The 22,590-nt window shown below is 32.0% G+C and overlaps 9 protein-coding genes and 2 non-coding genes across 11 annotated transcripts; 4 read left to right on the top strand and 7 right to left on the bottom strand.

The window, feature by feature from the left end:
• Positions 1–5: 5 nt before the first annotated feature.
• Positions 6–542, bottom strand: SCDLUD_005223 (conserved putative ATP-binding protein; the record flags this gene model as incomplete). The annotated part of the gene is made up of 1 exon (XM_046076930.1): positions 6–542. One exon carries the CDS (start codon positions 540–542, stop codon positions 6–8), a length of 537 nt encoding a protein of 178 aa, XP_045932815.1.
• Positions 543–1,109: 567 nt separating this feature from the next.
• SNF2 (SWI/SNF catalytic subunit SNF2) lies at positions 1,110–6,401 on the top strand (the record flags this gene model as incomplete). The annotated part of the gene is made up of 2 exons (XM_046081163.1): positions 1,110–1,361; positions 1,416–6,401. 2 exons carry the CDS (start codon positions 1,110–1,112, stop codon positions 6,399–6,401), a joined length of 5,238 nt encoding a protein of 1,745 aa, XP_045932814.1.
• A 582-nt stretch (positions 6,402–6,983) lies between these two features.
• On the top strand, positions 6,984–8,345 carry SCDLUD_005221 (N-acetyltransferase; the record flags this gene model as incomplete). The annotated part of the gene is made up of 1 exon (XM_046081162.1): positions 6,984–8,345. The coding sequence occupies one exon, from the start codon at positions 6,984–6,986 to the stop codon at positions 8,343–8,345; it is 1,362 nt and encodes a 453-aa protein (XP_045932813.1).
• Positions 8,346–8,607: 262 nt separating this feature from the next.
• On the bottom strand, positions 8,608–10,278 carry SCDLUD_005220 (arylsulfatase; the record flags this gene model as incomplete). The annotated part of the gene is made up of 1 exon (XM_046076901.1): positions 8,608–10,278. One exon carries the CDS (start codon positions 10,276–10,278, stop codon positions 8,608–8,610), a length of 1,671 nt encoding a protein of 556 aa, XP_045932812.1.
• A 568-nt stretch (positions 10,279–10,846) lies between these two features.
• Positions 10,847–10,918, bottom strand: SCDLUD_005219. The gene has a single exon. It is a non-coding gene; the product is annotated as a tRNA-His (tRNA).
• Positions 10,919–11,563: 645 nt separating this feature from the next.
• RRP9 (ribosomal RNA-processing protein RRP9) lies at positions 11,564–13,303 on the bottom strand (the record flags this gene model as incomplete). The annotated part of the gene is made up of 1 exon (XM_046081161.1): positions 11,564–13,303. The coding sequence occupies one exon, from the start codon at positions 13,301–13,303 to the stop codon at positions 11,564–11,566; it is 1,740 nt and encodes a 579-aa protein (XP_045932811.1).
• Positions 13,304–13,838: 535 nt separating this feature from the next.
• Positions 13,839–16,511, bottom strand: CTF4 (chromatin-binding protein CTF4; the record flags this gene model as incomplete). The annotated part of the gene is made up of 1 exon (XM_046081160.1): positions 13,839–16,511. One exon carries the CDS (start codon positions 16,509–16,511, stop codon positions 13,839–13,841), a length of 2,673 nt encoding a protein of 890 aa, XP_045932810.1.
• A 197-nt stretch (positions 16,512–16,708) lies between these two features.
• SCDLUD_005216 lies at positions 16,709–16,780 on the bottom strand. Its single transcript has one exon. It is a non-coding gene; the product is annotated as a tRNA-Asp (tRNA).
• Positions 16,781–17,072: 292 nt separating this feature from the next.
• On the top strand, positions 17,073–17,900 carry COG2 (Golgi transport complex subunit COG2; the record flags this gene model as incomplete). The annotated part of the gene is made up of 1 exon (XM_046081159.1): positions 17,073–17,900. One exon carries the CDS (start codon positions 17,073–17,075, stop codon positions 17,898–17,900), a length of 828 nt encoding a protein of 275 aa, XP_045932809.1.
• A 607-nt stretch (positions 17,901–18,507) lies between these two features.
• NUP57 (FG-nucleoporin NUP57) lies at positions 18,508–20,514 on the top strand (the record flags this gene model as incomplete). The annotated part of the gene is made up of 1 exon (XM_046081158.1): positions 18,508–20,514. One exon carries the CDS (start codon positions 18,508–18,510, stop codon positions 20,512–20,514), a length of 2,007 nt encoding a protein of 668 aa, XP_045932808.1.
• A 504-nt stretch (positions 20,515–21,018) lies between these two features.
• On the bottom strand, positions 21,019–22,260 carry TOM5 (Tom5p; the record flags this gene model as incomplete). Its single annotated transcript, XM_046081157.1, has 2 exons — positions 21,019–21,375; positions 22,141–22,260. The coding sequence occupies 2 exons, from the start codon at positions 22,258–22,260 to the stop codon at positions 21,019–21,021; spliced, it is 477 nt and encodes a 158-aa protein (XP_045932807.1).
• Positions 22,261–22,590: the final 330 nt, after the last annotated feature.

Genomic DNA, 22,590 nt, shown 5'->3' with positions numbered 1-22,590 from the left:
TCATTTCACGGCTCGTACTTTGGCAATTGTTCCTCTCCTCTATCTTGTAAATTACGCTTAACCATTATTTTGCTTTCAAAGACAATTTTACTTATATCATCCTTCATTTTAAAAATATTGTTTTTGTTATTGGGATAGATTTCTAAAATCCAAGTATATATGTAATTTAAATATAAGTCATTTGGGTTAGGCTTAAATAATAATTTCAAATAATTTTCACCCAACCAGGGCATTATTAGTTCGGGGGGTATGTCTTTGGAAGATATAGTATTGCGACAACTTGAGATGTTTGTAGTGAAAATGATTTGAGGTAAAACAATTTCTAGTTTGTTCGCACCAGGTGCGATTTCATTGACTGAATTGCTTAATGTATTTATTGTAATGTATATCCTTAAATTTGTTAGTATCAATCTCCCAATCCTGGAGTTAAATGCTTGTTCATATTTTTTGTTGTAGGTTCCATTAATTATTGGATAGCAATTAAATCTACAATTCTCATAAACTTTAAGAATCTTTTCGTACTCGGCTAATTCTATCTCCATTATCAGCTTTAGCAGAACCTTTATTGAAATATGGCTAGGGGATACTATAGAAAGATATTTGATTTATTTCTTTTTTTTTTCCTTTAAAGGAAAAGAACAAAGTTAGGTTACATTACGCTTGGTACCAACAATCGATTAAATAAAGAGAAAAAAAAAAATATATCAAGTTTTTAAGCTCAAAGATATTTTAAAAATATGTATACCCTTAATTAGGGGTTCTCGGTATCAGTATATTTGGTTCGGTATTTTTCGGAAACTTGCCTTTTTTTTTTTTTTTTTTTTTTAGTTTGGAAATTTTGGGAAAAAAAAAAATTTTAAAAAAAAAAATTAAAACAGAATTTTAAAACAACAAAGCTTGTCAGATTATCACAGTAATCTTTTTTTTTACGTGTTTTGTTCAACTCTGTGTCTTTTTGATGCAAATATTAATCCTTATAGATAAATAAAACATCTCAGATACATATATAGAGATAAATTTGAGAAATAAAAAAAATAAGTGATTTCTTTTTTGAATTGGTTGATTATTAGTAGTATTTTTTTGTTTGTCTTGTGTAAAAAGTCATTACAATGGATTTTCCTACACCGCAAAGACAACTTACAAGAGAGGAAATTAATAGATGTTTCCTAAGATGGCAACATTTGAGAAATGAACATGGACAAAATGCACAAAATATACCAGAATTCATTTATTATTCAAATGTTTTAAGAGTAGCTGCCAAACAACAACAGCAGCAACAGCAACAGCAACAGCAACAGCAACAGCAACAACAACAGCAACAACAGCAACAACAGCAACAACAGCAACAACAGCAACAACAGCAACAACAGCAACAACAGCAACAACAGCAACAACAGCAACAACAGCAACAACAGCAACAGCAGCAACAACAGCAGCAACTACAACAACAACAACAACAACTACAACTGCAACAACAACAACAACAATATGACTTAAATGCAGGTATAGCAACGTCACCTACCTCTTCTATTGCCGGTACTAATACACCAAACAATAATTTTATTAATAACCAGGCAACATCAAATTTTAACTCCAATTTTTCCTCCGGTGTTCAAAATTCCTTGCATCAACAGACAAACTCCTTTATTAATAATAAGAGTGGCACTAGTTCTGCTGCTAATTCTTCTGTACAACAAAATAGTCCAAATAACAACATCAGTAATAATAATGTTTTGCCTCAGCAAAGAATGATGACAAATAGCAATTCACCGACATCCAATTTAAGCAACATTTCTACACCAAAAAGTAACACTCCATTAAATAATGGAACAGGACTTAACAATGGCAATTCAGTCGGTATTAATTCCACCACTGGTTCTATTTTTTCCCCTTCACAAACAACTCTTTTAAAGGCTCAAATTGCTGCAATGAAATGTATGCTAGCTAAACAAGCGGTTCCTAAAGATGTCCAAAATATAATTAGTAGCTCTTTAACCAAAGCACCTAACTATAACGAGATTCTAGTAAAATTAGGTCGATCTTTGCAAGTCAAAAAACAACAACTTCAACAGCAACATCAGAGCACACAACAGTCAAATACCAACAATACTCCTGCGTTTGTACCTAGTAATAATAATTTAAGTACTTCTACTTATACCAATAACAATAATATGCAGGTTCCTGGTCCACGTGCCCCCACTCAAGAAGAGCTAGATTTACAACGAAAGAAAAAACAAGAATTGGAAATTTTAGAGAAAAAAAGACAACAACGATTAGAGGAGGAACGAAGAAAGAAAGAAGAAGAATTAAAAAGGAGAGAAGAAGAATTAAAAAGGAAGAGAGAGGAAGAAGAGGTTTCTAGGAAAAAACAAGAAGAAGAAGAAAGGAAAAAAAAGGAGCAAGCAGAGGAGGAAAAGAAAAGAAAAAAGCAGGAGGAGGAGGAGGAAAGGAAGAGGAAGATTAGGAGAGAGATGCCTCAACCAATAAACAAATTTAAAGAATCGAATCCAACTATTCAAAAAATTATAAATGTTAATAATCCAAATTTAAAAGTCGAATCCTATACTTTACCTGAAAGTTACCCTGGGCAAGTTCTAGTTCCATACAAAGATTTGTTTAACAATAAAGCTAAAATAATACCTAGTCTTTTACCGCCTGGTATTGATGTACATTCTGCTTTGGAAGTTTATCAAACGTTAGTCGCATTAAATGTAGATACTGAGATAAATAACATACTTTTGGAAGTTTTAAAATGCGACACTTCAAATGCTGATTATGAATTGGCCGAAAAAAAATTAATCTGTGAATATAATGCATTACAACTGTTGCCGCTACAAAAGGCTATGAGAGGCCATATTTTACAATTTGAATGGTTCCAAAGAACTTTAGTTTCCAACACACATCCAAATTTCTTATCTAAAGTGCGTAAAGTCAATATTGCAGATGTTAGTTTAACCGATGATTTGTTCACTAGGCACGAAGTTTTACAACTTGAGCGCATTAGACAGAAACAATCGGCCCAATTGGAAGCCATAACCGATAGTTGTGCTTTGCAACACAAACAAAAGCAAGACAGAAGGAACAGGAGAATGAAGTTTGGTCATAAGATTTCATCATTGCATAATAGCATTGAAAAAGAAGAACAAAAGAGAATTGAAAGAAATGCTAAACGCCGTTTGCAAGCCTTGAAAGCGAATGATGAAGAGGCGTACATTAAATTATTGGATCAAACTAAAGATACTAGAATTACACAATTATTAAAACAAACTAATTCATTTTTGGACTCATTGACCAAAGCCGTCAAAAATCAACAAGAGCATACCAGGAGTAAAATTGAACAACATCTAGAGGAGGAGGAGGAGGATGAAACCAATATTAATAGCAAAAAGGAACTGTTACATCTGGATAGACAGGGCGATACTCAGCTAACTAATAACGGGGTTAGTGATGGTAATGATGATGACGATGATGATATTGATTATTATAGTGTTGCTCATAAAATTAAAGAAGAGGTTAAACAACAACCATCTATATTGGTTGGTGGCACTTTGAAAGATTACCAATTGAAAGGTTTACAGTGGATGGTATCATTGTTTAATAACCATTTAAATGGTATTTTGGCTGACGAGATGGGTTTGGGTAAAACTATTCAAACGATCTCGCTTCTAACTTATTTATATGAAACAAAACGTATTCATGGTCCATTTTTGGTTATTGTTCCATTGTCCACTTTAACAAATTGGAACGCTGAATTTGATAGATGGGCTCCTGTTTTAAGGAAAATTGCCTATAAGGGAACACCGAATGAACGTAAATCATTACAAAAGCAAATCAAATCTGGCGAATTTGATGTTGTTCTTACCACATTTGAATATATCATTAGAGAGAAAAATTTGCTATCCAAAATTAAGTGGGTGCATATGATTATTGATGAAGGTCATAGAATGAAAAATGCACAATCCAAACTATCTTTGACTTTGAACACATATTATCATACAGATTACAGGTTGATTTTAACCGGGACACCTCTACAAAATAATTTACCCGAATTATGGGCCTTGTTGAACTTTGTTTTACCCAAGATTTTCAATAGTGTTAAATCCTTTGATGAATGGTTTAACACACCTTTTGATAACACTGGTAGCCAAGATAGACTTGAGCTAAGTGAAGAAGAAACGTTGTTAGTTATTAGAAGGCTACATAAAGTCTTGCGTCCATTTTTGTTGCGTCGTTTGAAAAAAGATGTGGAGAAGGAATTGCCCCAAAAAGTGGAGAAAGTTTTGAAATGTAGAATGAGTGCTTTGCAACAGAAATTGTACGAACAAATGTTAAAGTATCGTAAATTATTTGTTACCGAAGAACAAGATGAAAAAAAACAGAAAAAGAAGATGGTCGGTTCTCGAGGATTTAATAACCAAATTATGCAATTGAAAAAGATTTGTAATCATCCCTTTGTCTTTGACGAAGTTGAAGATACTATTAATCCAAGCAGAGAAACTAACGATGAAATTTGGCGTGTTGCTGGTAAATTTGAATTGTTACAAAGGGTATTGCCAAAATTTAAAGCTACCGGTCATAGAGTTTTGTTATTTTTCCAGATGACTCAAATTATGAATATCATGGAAGATTTCTTACGGCTAATGGGATTGAAATATCTAAGGTTAGATGGTCAGACCAAAGCTGACGACCGTACCATATTATTAAATCTGTTTAACGAGCCAAATTCCGAATATTTTTGTTTCTTATTGTCAACAAGAGCTGGTGGGCTAGGTTTAAATTTACAGACTGCAGATACAGTAATTATTTTTGACACTGACTGGAATCCTCATCAGGATTTGCAGGCACAAGATAGAGCGCATAGAATTGGCCAAAAAAATGAGGTTCGTATTTTAAGATTGATTACTCAGAATTCCGTAGAAGAGGCTATTTTAGAGAGAGCGTATAAAAAATTGGATATTGATGGTAAAGTTATTCAAGCTGGTAAATTTGACAACAAATCTACTGCTGAAGAGCAAGAAGCCATTTTGAGGTCTTTATTGGATGCTGAAGAAGAACGTAAACGTAAAAGCGCGCTGGGGATAGATGAAGATGATGAGTTTGATGATTCTGAATTGAACACAATTTTAGCTCGTAGTGATAAAGAGATTGAAGTGTTTCAAAAATTGGATGATGAAAGAGCGAAAACTGATATCGAGCATGGCATTACTACAAGGTTGATGGGTGAATCTGAACTACCAGAAGTCTATCATAAAGATATTGAGGCAGAAATGCAAAAGGAAGAGATGGAAGAAATTGAAGCGGCTGGCAGAGGTAATAGAGAACGTAAAAAGACCAATTATGCTGAAGATATAACTGAAGATCAATGGTTAAAACAATTTGAAGTCAGTGATAATGATGATGATGGTAGTGGTGGTGGTGGTGGTGGTGGTGCTATTGCTAGTGCTGGTAACGATAATAAGGTTTATGGACAGACTGAAGCTGGCTCCCCTGAAGTTGCTGATGGGGGCATAACCAAAGGCGAAGAAACCCTCGATCATGTTGCGATAAAAAAGGAAAAAGAAGGTACAATTGAAATTAAGGAAAATAATGTCGCGACGGTTTCTGAAAAATTTGATGCAAAGGTCAATGACCATTTATTTGCCTCTGGCGAAACACAAGTTTCTGCTGAACATGATGTTGTTGTTGATGACGATGGTGATGAGGATAGTGGTGATGATGATGATGATGATTTTCAACTTGGTCCAAAAAGGAAGGGACCAAAGAGAAAGAGGATGCAAGCAAGGAAAAAAGTAAAATTTTCAAGCAAAGTTGAAGATAAAATTGATACAAGAGCATCCAGCCCAACACCATTGGCTACTGTGAAAAAGCAAATAGATAATATCATTATCGAAGAACCTGCGCCTCAGCGTCGTCGTGGACGTCCACCAAAAAATAAGACGGGTAAGATATTTATGCGTAGTCCTCAATTGTGTACAAAATCCAAGGAAGAAAGAGAAGTTGTTGCAAAAGACGCTTTAATTTTGTACAACTTTGCCTTGGAATATAAGAATGAGGAACAAGATAGAAGGTTATCTGATGCATTTTTGAGTAAGCCCTCTAAAAATATTTACCCTGATTATTATAGGATCATTAGGTTTCCTATAGCGTTTGATACGATTGAGAACCATATTAAGGATTTTGCCTATGATAGTTTGTCACAAATGTTAGAAGATTTACATTTAATGTTTTCTAATGCAAAAGTTTATAATGCTGAAGGTTCTATAATTTACAATGATGCAAATGAACTGGAGACTGTGATACAAAAAAAATTTACTGAAATAACTGGTGAGGATGTTGGAAACATGGATTTTAGTGTTTTCAATGACTATTTTTTGACTAAACCATTGAAGATAACCATGTAGTTTTTCGTTTCGTTCTTTTTTCTTTTTTTTTTTTTTTTTTGTTTTGCTTTCCTTTTTTTATGGGGAGAGAGGAAAGAGAAGGGGGAGTTTAATTCTATGTAACCGTTGAAGTTATACAAATTAATAACTTTATAAATGTGTATTATTTACTTTTGTTTAAATGAAAAATAAAATAAATTTGTTGTACATAATTGGCAACTTTCAAGAGGCAGAAATAATCAATGTTATATAAAGACTTTTTGATCAAATTTTTTATAGTTAATGAGAACTAAGCTACCAAACCAGAAAATCTTGCAGGATTTTTTTTTTTTTTTTCACAGCAATAGAAAATATACGTTGTATCTTTATGAATCCTTTTTGGCTCGGTATTCAAGTCTTTCGGATTTACTTTATTTCTATCCGAAAAATAATAGTCCATTTTTGCATTATACCGAATTTCGGTCTTTTGGGAAGGTTGGAAAAAAAAAAAAATAGAATTTGTAGTAGGTGAAATAAAGCTATAAAGCCTTATCAACTTATTGAGTAGCAGCTTGCTTACGCATAATTGGCAAATGAAATATGAGGATATAAAAATAAAATAAAATGAGGGATTTGAGCTATTTTGAAAAATTTTACTATTATCGGCACCTTCATTCGTTGTCATCATCAATCTTCATTGCAGCGAAATATGACGGAATCCAGCTAACTCCTGATTTGATATACAACTGCGTAGCAAACATTATTCAAAAACATCCCCATTTTTACTTAAATATTTTCGAAAAAGAAAGTAAAAATCCATTTTTGAACAAAATTAATCAGTTAAATCTTGTTCAAATCATTCGATTTGTTGATAGAGATATCGAGGATGTGGGATTAATTAAAGATCTAATAAATTTTAAATTTGAGTATAATAATGATCAACTACCGCTTTGGAAAGTTTTGGTTTTGAAGGACAACTGGATTTTGTTCAGCTGTGATCACCTATTGTTTGATGGTGTTTCTTGCGCAAATTTCCACGAATGCTTATTGCAAGAGTTTAACCGTGGATGTACCCAGTACAAACAAATGGAAGAACTCGCAAAGATACCTTATAGCGTGCATCCTGAGGATGTTATAAATATCTATAAGCCTCCAAAGTTGACCTTGTCTTTTATGTTTACTGTGGTATTACCTTTTTTGTTAGACACCATTTCCAACCTTTTATTGACAATTCCACTGCTCTCTTTTTTTTTCTTTTCTAAAAAAAAAGATATATTATCTAACTCAGGGTTTCTTATCCAAAAAAAAAGGTTTATCGAAAATTATCAAAAGTTGAATGTGCCAAGTGATAAATTAACAAGGTTACACGGTTTATGTAAGAAAAGGAATGTGACCCTTACTTCGTTATTATTAACGTTATTTGGTCTAGCATTGCAAAGAAACTCTGTAGGTAAAGATGATAGCATTACAATAGGACTTCCTATTAACATTAGATGCAAAGCAAATACATCAATAGATGAAAGTAAATTCGGCTTGTTCCTTAAATCATCAGATATAACCATCACCGATTACCTCGAGCCTTGCAATTTGGGCGCTATGGACTTTTGGAAAGTGGTATCATTAGTAAATGCTAAAATTAGAAAAGATGTCAAAGATGATAAACTGTTTAATATTCTCAGTCTACTAAATTTCGTTGATATAGACAAATGGTTACAAGATAAAATCGACCGTCCGCCAACATCTTCCTTTGAATTTTCAAATATCGGATTGAAATTTTGCCCATCAGAATTTACAGAAAAATGCCAGATTGTGGACTCCTTATTTTGTCAATATTTAGGATTCCAAAACTATTTCAATATCTCTTGTATCTCCACTGTGAAGGGGGGCACTAATTTTTCCTTTAATTATCCATATGAATTGACTGATGAAGTGAAAGCGTTCTTTAAAACATTCCAACAGTACATTGATGTACTTTTGGAAGATTAAAATACATTAACAAATGTTTTTTTTTTTTTAATTTCGGTTCAACTCACGTATAAATTATACGTATTTCAGACATTCGCAAGTGTTTGTATACAGCTGTATAAAAGTTTTCGATCATTTTGACAAAATTTCTGTTCTAATACAGGCCTTTTTTTATGTTGCAATACTAAATTAATGCTAATAATGAAGACTTGCTATTTAAAAAAAAAATATATATTATTCAAAATTAGATATTTAGATATATAAAAAAAAAAAAAACTTGATTTTAATCGTCTTTGATAATTCTTCTGTTGACCTTTGTATCTTCATCGTAAGGCTCAAAATACACCAAGCCTGTCTCGTAAGAGTACTTAGAAAACTTGGAAACTAACTCATCCAAAATATCTGGATACACATCGTTCAATTTAATAGTTTCACCTGGATCTGTTTTAATATCGTATAATTCCCATTCACCTGATCCAAATGGTTTTGGAATATATAAAATCTTATACCTACCTTGTCTCAAAGCTCGTTGACCAAATAATTCCCATCCAACATATTCGTCATCTTGATAAATATTTTCACTTTTCCCCGTCAATAACGGTATCCAAGATTTACCTCTAGGTGGATAAATCTCTCTACCTTTAAAATTAGGGGCTGGGTGTGCGATATTCAATAACTCTAAGACAGTTGGGACTATATCCATGACAGTACAGAATTGATCAATAACTTTAGGACCTTTCCAATTTTCATGAAGTTTTGGATAGTGAAAGATTAGTGGACAATTAATCCCACCCTCACTAGACCACATTTTATACATATATCTTGGCGCAGTAGCAGCCTGAGCCCACAAATCTCCATAATAAACAAAACTATCTCCATTCCCAATATTTTCATAAGAATTGTCATAATTTTCCTCAATAATTTTTTTAGCATGGGCCCATCCATTTGGCATGGCCTCCATTAGCATCCCCTCTGCACCATTATCAGACATGAATACAATTAGGGTATTTTCAAATTCACCCGTTTCCTTCAAATAATCAATGACCCTGCCAATATTTTTATCCAATTCATCAACCATAGCTGCGTAAGCTTCCATTACACGGCTATCATACTTTTTTTCCTCCTCACTTAGTTCATCCCAAATTTTGGTCTTGTGTGTTTCGACTAAATGAGCAACAGTAGATTCGTCAATAATACCTAGTTCCTTACTTTTCTCCAATCTTCTTTTTCTCAATTCGAATGGACCATCTGCATAAACATCTTTGTATTTGTTAATGGTTTCCCTTGGTGCTTGCAGTGGCCAATGTGGAGCAGTATAAGTCAAACACCCAAAAAATGGTCTTCCCTTTCTAGCCTCCTTATCTTTTAAGTTTTCCAAAAATTTAGAAGTAAAATATTCGGTACTGTAAAAGTCATCAGGGATTTCCACAGCAGGGTCCAATTTTTTCCCATTTTCAGCATATAAAAAGGGCAAAAAATCCTTGAAATGAACATTTTTTTTGTAATGGTTACCGGCACCAGGCAACAAGGTAAAGGTCTTTTCAAACCCTCTTGAGTTGGGCCAGTTTTCCTCGTCTAGGCCTAAGTGCCACTTACCGGAAATAACATTGTAGTATCTTTCGTTGCCTATAATCTCCGGTAATGAAGCAACTTTCCAATTTAAAAAGCCTTCGTAGCCCGGTTTTTTAGCAAAGGCCTGTTTATCCTTAAATCTTTTCAAAAATTCTGCCATCTGACCTAAACCAGCAATATGATTGTCGGTTCCACTAAATAACATAGATCTAGTAGGAGAACAGGCTGATGCAGTGTGGAACCCGGAAAATCTAAGCCCATCAAATCCTAATTTGTCAAGATTTGGCGTCTTAATTTCTCCTCCAAAGCAGCCGACATCGGTGAAACCCAAATCATCAGCCACTATAATCAAAAAGTTTGGGTCTTTTAAACTTTCAGACATGTTTAGCTAATATATATATATATATGAAAGAAAAAAAAAAAAGAGAAATCTGTCCCTTGTTGTATTATTTGTTATTGTCACTATGAATATGTCGATAAGATTACATTACCTGTAACAAAAAAAAATATTAAAAAGAAAAAAACGATAAAAGAACCAATATAAAGGTTATGAATTAAATGTTGTAAATATGAATTGACTTAAGATACATATATATATATATATATATATATCTGTTGGTTTCCCTTTGACTAGAGTTGTATTCCAAAATTAAACATAAACACACAATTTTGTCATTTTAATTGACCTTCTCTTCTGAAACTTCTCAGCTTGACTTTTTTCTTTTCTTTTTTTTCACACTGTGTGTATTCAAAGATTCCAAACTGTGTTCAACATAAAGTTAATGTAAAGTAAGACATTGCATGAGAAAGGAAAAAGACACCAGAATCCGTTGGTCTTTTCATAACGTTATAAAGCCGACTGTTTCAATGTTACCACCACCATTTTTTTAATTTCCCCCACACACATTTTTTATTTTTTTTTTTGGAAAGCAAAAATTTAAAAAAAAAGTTGCCATTCCCAAGAATCGAACTTGGGTTTCATCGGCCACAACGATGTGTACTAACCACTATACTAGAATGGCACAAGATATTTTTGTCTCTAAAGTAAGACAATGTACTAGTCAGTTACTCGTATAAAGTGTGGAAATGGCCGTAAGAAGGAAATCCGGTCAACGGACAACAACGAAACGTTGGAAAAGAATAATACAAAATGCTAGATAAAAACATATGGAAATATATAAGTTATATTTTTATTAGCTAAAAAAAGTACCACGTTAGCTTATCTTGGATTAAATATAGTAATAAGTTTTAATTAGAAAATCTCTTTTTGATCTATAACGATGTTTCTAAACAAAATTTCTTGAAATAATCTTTTGAAATTTAAATGTCAATTTTACATGAGTTGGTAATTTGTAATTAATAGGCAAAGATCTATAAGAAATCAAGCAGCGCAAGATAACAATCTTAGACTATTATAATTTTGCTTACATCCCTCTCTGAGACATAACAAGAACAAATATATAGTAGTTGTTTCTAATTTTTTTTCTTTTTTTTCTTTTTTTTTTTTTTTTTAATACTCTTATTGTTGCTATTATTATCATAGTCATTATTATCATTCGTAACAAGTGTATATGTGCATGCGTGTATATCAATAATGACAGTGATATTAAAAGCTGTTGAGTAAGTAAAAATACATAAAATACTAAATACTTTTAATTCGATTAAACTTAAAAATCAGCGTGCTCAATAACAACCGAATAAATACCATTTCTTGCATTAGGAATTCTATTAATCCATCTTCCCAATCTATGTTCCTTAGCTATGCTACATAATATCCTAAAAGACGTTTTTTGTTTGAAATTTTTTTCTACGACTTGGATTTTTGTGACTATTCCTTGAGCATGAGGCAATTCTTTTAAAAGTTCAAATTCTCTTAGATTTTCAGCAACCTTCCAAATTCTTAATATGCCGTCCCAGGAACCGGATATAAATACATTACTATATGGAATTGCATATATCGATGTTATCCAGTACGGTTTTGTTAATTTAGAACCCTGCAATTGTATATCTCTTTTTTTTGCATCTTTTTCACCAGAAATTTTCAAATTATCCACAATAGGCATTATACCATGGGCTGTTCTATATGTAAAAATTGGTTTTTTCTTAGAAGTGCTCCATAATGAAATATTACCATTATCAGAACCGGTAACAAAATGACTATCATCTATCATAGAACACGTGTCAATAGAATTTTCAGTATAAAACATTGGTGCTTGAAATAGATCTGGGTTTTTTTGCAACCATTTTTTCTTTAATCTTTCTGGGTCTTCAAACCCACTTCTAAAAGTTAATCTACTTTCCTCTGAAATCTTCCATAACATGGCACTCTTATCCAATGATCCTACAGTAACACAACGTTCCATAAGCAATGCAGAAATATCAACAACGTGGTCCTGATGACCGTACAATGTTTCTAATTGAGCAAACTGATTAATTGAGTACGTTCTAACTTTATAATCAGAGCATGCAGCAAATAACTGGTCACTATTTTTTCTAAATGTCAATGCTAAAACCTCGCCCCTACGGTCTCTGGTTGGAAGTACCTTTAATGGAGCCAAGTTTTCACTGCTCCAAACAATCAACTTTCTATCTTTGCCCCCGGTCACTACAAATTTTCCATCAGGAGAAGCCGCAACAGCGTACAATTCGTCGTAGTGGCCTTCGCTATTGTTATCCAATTCGCTCCTGTACGTGTCTTCATTTGGAAGATAATTTTTCCCTCCCTTGACAAATTTCAGTTTTTTTGGTCTTTTAGTAAAATCAGTAACATCATATTTTGTTAGTTGTAAGTCTTTAGAAACCGTATAGCAATAAATTCTATTTTTGTTTTTATTACTAATTAATTTTTGGTTATGATCATCTGATTCGCTAAATGTGGTATCGAAAACGGGCTGAAAACAACTCAGACAGGTTAAATTACACTCCCCTACCCTGCTAAATGTTATTTTGGCCTCATCTACTAATAATTTATCAGCAATAAACCTATAAACACGACCCTGTTTTTCAGCCACATCCAATTTTAAACGAGAAGCGATAATTTCACGGTCCAACTCACCTGCGTCAAAATTGTTGTATTCATCCATTTGCAAAGGCTCTTTTTGTTGATCTTCTAATTCTAAATCATTCCGTGAATTCAAAACATCATTGGCGTCTTCTGTTAAATTTTGTAAATATTGTTTGGCTAATCTTCTTCTTTTATCTGCAGAATTTTCTCCCTTGAATTCTTCATCTGAGCTTAAATCCTCTTCTTCTCGTTCTTCTTCATTTTCGTCTTCAATTGTACGATTGTCTTTTAACTCCTCGTCGGAGGAAATATCTGTAATTTCATCATCATTGGTGGTGGTGGTGTTGCTGTTTTTGTTGGCAGATAAAGTGTTTCTTTTTCTCTTGCGTTGGTCAACAGCCATTATTTATCTTTCGTGGTTCGATTGTTTCTTCTTTTTTTGTTTTTTTGTTTGTTTGTTTTTTTTTGCTTGTGTTTGAGTTACAGCGTGAACATTGAATATAAACTTTTTGTTTTATGTGAAAAACGAAAAAAAAAAGAAAATGAAAAATAAGAAAAAAATGAAAAAATTAAAAAAATGAAAAAAAAAAAAAAAAAAAAGAAACGAGAAATATAAGAGAAAAACACTTGCCGATGTTTCAACGGATCTTTTGATATTCGGTCTTCGGATTCTATTTATTTTAGTTATATTTTTTTATTATTATCTATAATTTGTTCTCACTTCAACAAATCTTTTCAATATTTGTTTAAATGTCCTTTGTTAAATATAAATAATAAAATACAAATTACAAAGTATAACCTTTTTTTTCTTTTTTTCTTTATCAAACTTTATATTGTTAGACCAAAAGTACTCATAAAAAAAGATTTATATTAATACAAAAGAAATATTAAAAATCCATATACAGAAATACACACATAAAGCACTTTTTCTTTCCTCTTCAAACATTTTCTGCTTCAGCCGCATATCGGGCTTCTCTAAGCTCCCCTATCATTTGTGCCAAATGCACCATTCCAGCCCTATCCGCAATTTTAATAGCGGCAGCTAATGCCTTGTCTTGTTTCAACTCCTTAGCCAACACCAAAGCTTTATTCGTATTGTTTTCAGAACAAGCATTTGCAATTATCCTCAATAAACTTTTATCATAGGTTGTGTTCAATATTAGTAAATCTCTTTCTTCATCTCCAAACATTTCCCCATCTGTTTTCAATGTATCACGCAACATTTCACCACAAACCTTGGAACGTAAAAATTCTTCCTCAGCTTTAAATTGAATAGGCAGTTCCAACCCACCTTGTTCATCGGTGTAAATACCAGCATCCTCTTCATCTTGTTTTTTTTCTTCCAAGATCTCCTTTACTTCTTTTCTATTTATTATTGGTATTCTGACTGTCATTTCCTGCGGGACAGAAATTGGGAAATCCGGATAATGTTTACTACCTTTGACCAACAAATAAGTCATGGTATTATTACAACTACCATTTACACCTAAACACCAACAGTGAACTCCGGAAGGGATTTTGGAATTAAAATCTCCAGTCAGTCTCCAAAACTCAAAACTTACGTCCAAAATAGGAATCCATCTACTTTCAAACTGATTTCTCCATTTACTTAAAATTATTAGGTTATTATCCTGAGAAAATAAACACGGATCACCATATTGTGTAAAAAAGATGTTTTTAAAATCGCAGGGCAAAATTTGATCCTTTTGATAATATTTTTTATGATCAAAAATGGAAAAAGTTAATAACTGTCCACTAATATTACTATGCACCATAAAAACTCTGGAGTTTTCCGGCGCTGCCACTAATGCACAAACGGGTGCCATTTTGAATAGGTTTTCACAAAATCCAAACATATTCAAGGTATAGAACTTTCCAAAAGAAGTACCTATATAACAATATTTTTTGGTTACTGCAATACTAGTTATGATTTCATGATTCCCCACAGAATTTAAAGGCATTTTTTTCAACCATTTGGCATCATCCGATGTATGTGACCTGTAAAAAACTGTTCCTGAGGTAGAACTAGCCAACAAGACCCCATTTTCTCCCAAAGAACAAATGTCAAAATGATGAACATCTTCAAAATGGTACTCCTTTTTAAAAGTTTTATCAAAAAATGAAACAGTTACACTGTGAGAGCCATTACTTTTAACTGCCCAAACATATCCAACGGTATTTATTGTCAAATATCGTCTATCAGTAAAATTAAACTCGGTTGATGCTTGAGACCAAGGTTTTAATGGTTTATTAGCAAAACCAGAACCGACTTTCAACTTCTTGTTATTAATATGCTGATTGGAGAGTATACCACCGGACTCTTCGTTTTCGTAATCGTCTATATAATTATCATCCTTTAAGTCATTTAATTCTTCATCTAAATCATCATATTCATCTAAATGTGCTCTTTTTTTGTTACCACTAACTTCTACGTCATAATCATTATTAATGTCCCCCAAAGTTTTAATGTCAATGTTATTGTTAATATCATCAACAATGTTTTGATCGTGTTCGTCTTCGGAAGCAGTGTCATCTACAAATAATCCAACACCCTTCTTCTCAGTAGTATTTGTGGTAGAGGAAGTTGGGAAAATAGAGACGTTTTCAGGCGATAAAATATTTTCAATATAAACAACAGTTCCGTTTGTGGTACCACAATAAATATTGAAATTATTAAGATCAGTGTAGCTTTTACTCCAACATAAACTTGTTAAGTGATTTATATTATCACTATTGCTGGGTATTATAGTATTTGAATACACTACTGTTTCAGTGGCAACATGCCATAATATGCATTTTGAGCTTTCATCCACCAAGCAAATATAATTATCATTCCCAACATATTTAAAATCTAAAATTGGTAAAGCATGTTCATATTTTTTAACTGCCTTATTTAAATTATTGATCTGATAGACAGATATACTTTTATTATTACAACATGCGAAAACACCGGTACTTTCACCAAATTCTATTCTAGAGCAGGAATGAAATTCATCTTTGTCACTGTCATCGTCAGCAACTGAAAAATTTGGAGTGACATAATTTTTCAAATCACCATTGTCCACTCTTTCTGGAATTGCAGAACTTAATGAATACAAAGCAATACTCCCATCTATAAAGGAAACACCCAATACGTTTAAAACATTGGAAAATGCCAAATTTAAAACACTGTTTGGGGCTTTAATAACCTGAGAAGAAGAACTATCTGATAGATTAATCAGTTGAATTTCGGTATCAGTACCACCAATGGCCAAAATTTTCCCTCCATGACACAAAGCAATGTCGTTGATATTTAAAATAGCACGATGTATATATTTACCTGTTGCCTGAGTGATATTTGAATCTTGGTATAGGTAAACAGTCTCATCATCCTTGTTAACTAAAAAAAACCCCAATTTCTTGGTATTTTCATCAATGAACAGGGGAGTATATGCTAGTGTTGGGTTGGCTACGGTATCTATGACATCCGGCTCTTCCATTTCTTTATTTTTCAAATCAAAGATTTTGCATGTATTTTTATGGATTGTTAATAATTTGTCATATGACTGAGCCACGTAGGTTTTAGAAATTGAGGAAAAGATTTCCTTTTCAGTAATACCTGTTCGAGTCATTCTATTTTCGGTGTTTATTAGTTGGTATATAGAAATTAACTATGTTCTTATTTGCTAGTTAAAAGGATACACATTTATATATGAATAAAATAAAAAAAAAAAAGATCATTGTCCTGAATTCAATTTCAAAAGCAAATGAAAAAAAAAAAAAAAAAAACGCGTAAGATTTTCTTTCCAGAAAAAGAAAAAAAGAAAATCTCCGAGACGGGGAATCGAACCCCGATCTGGCATGCGACAAACGCCAATTCTAACCGTTAAACTATCTCGGAAAACTACATTTGTATTGGAAAACAGATTCATACGTAGCCTGTAGATAATTAGAAAAAAGAAATGAATTTAATTTTGAAAAAAAAAAATTAAAATAAAATAAAATAAAATAAAAAATATTTACTAAAATTAAACCTTTTTTTTTTTTTTTTTTTTTTTCCTTTTCCTTTTTATACAAATTGTAAATATCAATTATCTTCAACAGCCATTTTATTTTGCATTCATATCTAACAGAGGGTAGGCATATTATCAATACAGATATTATTACTACATCAACTTATACCAATAAATCTAATGCCAAATAATAATAATAATAAGTACTTGGAAGAAGATGACGTCGATGATTTTTTAAGAGAATTGCAAAAAGAAGATTTACCACTATCTAAGGAAATTAATAAGGATTTATTTGCTACTAAATCAATATCTTCTGAAACAGATTACGCCAACATATCTACCTTATTATTGGAAAACAATCTACAATATACTGAACTAGATCAATTATGTCAAGATTTTAATACTCTGTCTCAATCTATGAAACTGGATACCATAGAAGATGTTAAAAGGGTTATACCAGCTTTTAATAACTTGAATAGTAGCGCAGGTTCTAAAGATACAACTGCTACAATTAATAATAATAGAATGGTATTACAGGAATGTTCTTTAAAAATAGCTCAATTGGGTCAATATATTGCCGATCATCAACAAAATTTTACACAGTATAACATAAATGTTATACAGGATATTTTAAACTTTTTAGTTGAACTGGACAATTTGATAGCTTTAACTAAAAAACATTGTTACATATATAAATTGGTGGATTTCCTACAAAAGCAGAACACCATAGTGGTTAAGTTAACTGATAGCACAAACAATGACGATACTGATAGAGTAGCGGTGAAATTGTTGTTGAGATATCATCACATGATTAAGCTTTTGCACAAATTATTTCAAGATACATGCAATTGCCACTCACAATTGATTAAAATGATGAGGAGTCAGTTTGAGGAAATCCTTGACAATTATAACAATTTGTTGACGGATAAATTACTATTGAAAATAAATAATGGAAATTCAGAAGCATTAAACCAAGCATTGAAATACATTTTGGAAGATATGGTATAGATTACTTTGATACTATTATTATTGTTGATTTTTTTCTTTATATGCATTTATTTACTTGATTAGTAAGTCTTTTATTTATAAACATTTTATTTTTGAAGAACATTTGACACTTTCATTTTGGAATGAGTCTAATTTTTGGCAAGTTACGAAAAAGCTCGGTTGCTTTGTTGTGGCTTGGCTGTTTTAATTTGGCATCTTATTTTAAAAGTTGTTTTATTATCGGGGAAAGAAAATATGTCCGACGGCATTTTTATAATGGGAAAAAGAAAATATGTCCGACGAGATTTTTATTATCGGAAAAAGAAACGAAAAAAAAAAAAAAAAAAAAAAAAGTGGCAATTTCTTATAAGCTGTGTTGTCTTACCCGAATTTATATTCAGGGCTTTTTTACAAATACGTCAAAGCCCTCAAATATCAAATGACCAAAAAAATAAAAAAAAAAAAGTTGGGATTTCATTTGTTCTTTTTCTTTGTTGTTCGTCAACAAAAGACTAACCAAGCACCAACTTACAATCGATTCGTTTTTTTTTCTTTTTTCCTTAACTCGTAGAAAGAAACAAGTAATAAAAGAACTGATAGTGCACAAAGTACAACACTCACTCTTATAATGTTTTCCTTTTCTGGCAACAACAACGCCAACAACAACAACACTGCACCAAATACAGGATTCTCATTTGGTGGGGGTAACAACGCAAATACTGCAACTGCTAACAATAATAATGCATTTTCATTTGGTAATAACTCTAATGCACCAGCAGGTACTTCCATAAATTCCTCCACTACTGGTGGGTTGTTTGGCAACAAACCAGCTTCTACCGGTGGATTATTTGGTAACAACAATGCTGCCACAGGTAATACCGCTGGTGGAGGATTGTTTGGTAATAACAATGCTGCTACAAATAATACCGCTGGTGGAGGATTGTTTGGTAACAACAATGCTGCTACAAATAATACCGTTGGTGGAGGATTATTCGGTAACAACAATACTACTACAAATAATGGCACTAGCGGAGGATTATTTGGTAATAAGCCAGCTTCAAGTGGTGGACTCTTTAATAATAACAATGCTACTATAAATAGTGGCACTGGTGGAGGATTATTCGGTAATAACAATGCTACTACAAATAATGGCACTAGTGGTGGATTATTTAGTAATAAGCCAGCTTCAAGCGGTGGGTTATTTGCTGGAAATAATGTTTCTAATTCCAACACTACAGATGGGCTATTTGGAACTAATAGAAATGCTAACGCAGTCCCTACTACTGGTAACTTGTTTAATGGGAGCACCACTGCCAACAATAATATATCACTATTTGGTAAAACGACCCAACCATCATTTGCTTGGACGCAGGGATCTACTAATCAACAAGTCCAACAACAACAAGCCCAACAACTACAGCTACAACAGCAAGCCCAACAACAACAACAACAACAGCAACAGCAACAGCAACAATTGAATGGCTTATCTACAACGTATCCTAAACAAATACAAGACAAATTACTTAAATTACAAGATTCATGGTCACCTGCCTCTTCTGAGTCTAAATTCAAAACTTTTGTTTATAATAAATTAGACCAACCGACCCCTTTATATCATATACAATTGAGTAAACCTAGCGATATAATTACACAAGATGAATGGGACAAAGCATTAATGAAAAGACCGGGGGCATCAAACGTTAATGCAATTGGGAATTCTAATGATAATTCCAATATTGCTTCTACTACTACCATTCACAATAATATTAGTAATATTCATGGTGGTAATGGTCCGACTAGTGGCATAGCTCCATCAACTCATAATGATGTTGATTATTACGTTCCGGTGCTAATTACCTCACCACAGCAACTGCAAGAACGTATTGCATTACAAGTTCAAACAGTTGCTCAATACAGAACAATTATGAATAATTTAATATATGAACAGCATTTAAGTTCATTAAAGGATAAACATGACTTAGATACCTCTGTACGTATTATTAAAAGCCTGCAATTTTTGAAAACATTGGAGTCAAGATTGTGGAAATTGAACTGTGCTATTAAACTTATTGTTGAAAAAACAAAGAACGATCATAGATTCTTGGTAGTAGAAGAAGAGAAAGAAAAAGGGGAACAAGAAGAGGAAGGAGCGCAACGAAAAAAACAATTAGAACAAGGTAATTACACTAAAAACAAGAATGCAGCTTTGAATATGTTCAATCAACATGAAATTCTTCCAGGATTTGGTAATACTGATAAATTCACCGATGCAGATAATAAATTAACTAAAAAAATCATTCCTTTGGATGAATCTATCACCAACCTAGTTAAAGAAACTGAAGATCCTTCCAGTTTGGGGAAAATAACGTCAGGCGAGTATTGGGCAAGAATATCTATTTTAAAAGAACGTTGTAAGATTGCTATTGAGAAATACGACACATTGCTAAACAACGAAAAGTTCATTGAAAGCAGCGTTACTGATAATAATGAGGATTCAATTGAATCAAAGAATAAAGGAAGTGGTACCAACAACAACAACAATAACTTTGATAAACTTGTATCCGTTTTAAGTGTTCAGCAAGAAGGGATATGCTATTTAGACAAGGTATTACAATCTGATCTTAACGGCATTTGAATACTTTTTTGTATTTTTATTTTTTTGTATTTCAAACAACGTCCCCTCCTCCTCCTCCTCTTCTTCGCGTATATGTTTGTACAATAATAGTAAGTAATAATATGTAGTTAATATGATTAGCTTTTTTTTTCTTCAATTTATATAATTGATTGATCACGTTAAAATAGGCTCCAGTAATGACAAGTTTTTAAATGACCTTGCAACCATGTCTTTAAGTGAGAAGGTAATTGGTCAAAACTGGAAAATATTAATGGTTTTAATAGAATTTATATAATAGGAGTATTCCAAATTACTCTACTATCCATTGTGGCAGATATACTGTTGAAAAGATAGGTAGTTTTGCAAATGTAATGATATTGGAATAAATAATTTATATATTAATTTTTATCTATTTTTTGCTGCTTACGCAAATTTTTTTTCTGGTTTACACCTGTCAAATTGCAAAAATCTTGAACCTTTTACAAAAGGTTTGTAGCTGTGAGGTCTATTATGTGTTTCGCAGTCTTATAATTCTTCCCCCTGTGACGTGTATAATAATTCTGCAGTTTCATTAAAGGTAGACTTATTAGGATTACGAGGGATGGCACCATTATTAAGGGTAGAAACATCTTCTTTGGGTACTACCACATTCACATTGTCATTGGGCGATTTGTTGAAATATAACATAATATCATTGCCGTCTATTGACAATCCAATAAAATAATGAGTTAAATACCATAGATTTTTATATGGGTTAGAAAAGTCTGTATTTCTAATAATATTATCATTCAATTTCCATTTTTGGTTTATTTTAAAGGATATTTCTTTAAATAACTTGTTTTTGCTTGAATTCAACCTTCTATTGTTTGTATCACAATTGTGCTGGTCCTTATTAATAAAACAATGATTATTGTTAGTGGCAAATCCTCTAAAGTTCAGTAACAGCCGAGCTAATCTTAAATCACATGGTGTGAATGTTAGCTTTACAGCATTATAACCTGATCCTCTAGCATCTTCATTATAGTACAAAGCTATATCTATTATGCTTTCATTATTTTACAGATGATGACTTGGTTTATAATATAGCACCTTACCATTAAAGTATCACTAAAGGATTAAAAATAATTGTCGGATAACAAGTAGTTCTAGTTGGTTTGGTATAAAAAAAGGAAAGGTAAAAATTCTTTTTGTTTTTAATTTGCAACCTTGGTTATGATCGTAATTATTTTGGAAAGAGCTATTAGATAATGACTAACTTGTAATATATATATATATATATATATATAACAACAACAAAGTAAATTGGAGTGCAAATGTAAAAAAAAAATACAATAGTTCCCATTATAAATGTTTGTTTCTTACGACTATTACTAAAAATATAAATATATCTAAAATAAAAAAAAAAAAGAGAAATTAAAAGATAATATAATTTTATTTTGTTCTTATATACAAAAAGGATCACTATCTACAAATTTTTTTTATTGTTTTGACCTTCCAGTTAAAGCATCGTGATTATATTCACAAAATAATATGAAACATATATATATATAAATAAAGTAAAACAACACAGTACGGCATTTTTATATGCAACATAACCCTTTTGTTTCATGTAAACTATTTTAATTGTTTTTTAATGAAATGCCAAACGATTGGACTAACCCACAATAAAGCAGCACCGATAGCAGCATTTTGCAAAGTTTGGTTGGTTTGAGCTTCATGTAATTTCTTCTCCTCTTCAGATGGTTGCTGACCTGGAAATCCAAACATTTTAGTCTTATATATTTTTCTTTATAGTTAATATAACTCGAAGTAGTTAGACTTTTTTGTATGTTTTTTGTTAAATTATTACGAGAAAGAAAAATAGATAAACTTTAAGTTGAAAAAAAGTTAAAGCTACAAAAAGAAAAAAAAAAAAAACTGCCAAATTTAAAAAAAAAAATTTTTAGCAAATCAAAAATTACAAAATACCGAAAATGCTTTGACCGTGATATACCGAAGACTGTTATCGGACAACATAATTAATTTCTTGGTTTTTTTGCTGAAAAGTTTTCATTTTTTTCAACTCAAAGAATTAATGGCCGTTTTTCCTGTTTTTGT

The sequence above is a fragment of the Saccharomycodes ludwigii genome, chromosome VII (genome assembly GCF_020623625.1).
Source record: "Saccharomycodes ludwigii strain NBRC 1722 chromosome VII, whole genome shotgun sequence".
NCBI classification, from domain to species: Eukaryota; Fungi; Ascomycota; class Saccharomycetes; order Saccharomycodales; family Saccharomycodaceae; genus Saccharomycodes; species Saccharomycodes ludwigii.
The sequence above is the reverse complement of the archived record's forward strand: the minus strand, read 5'-3'. Positions and strand labels throughout refer to the sequence as shown.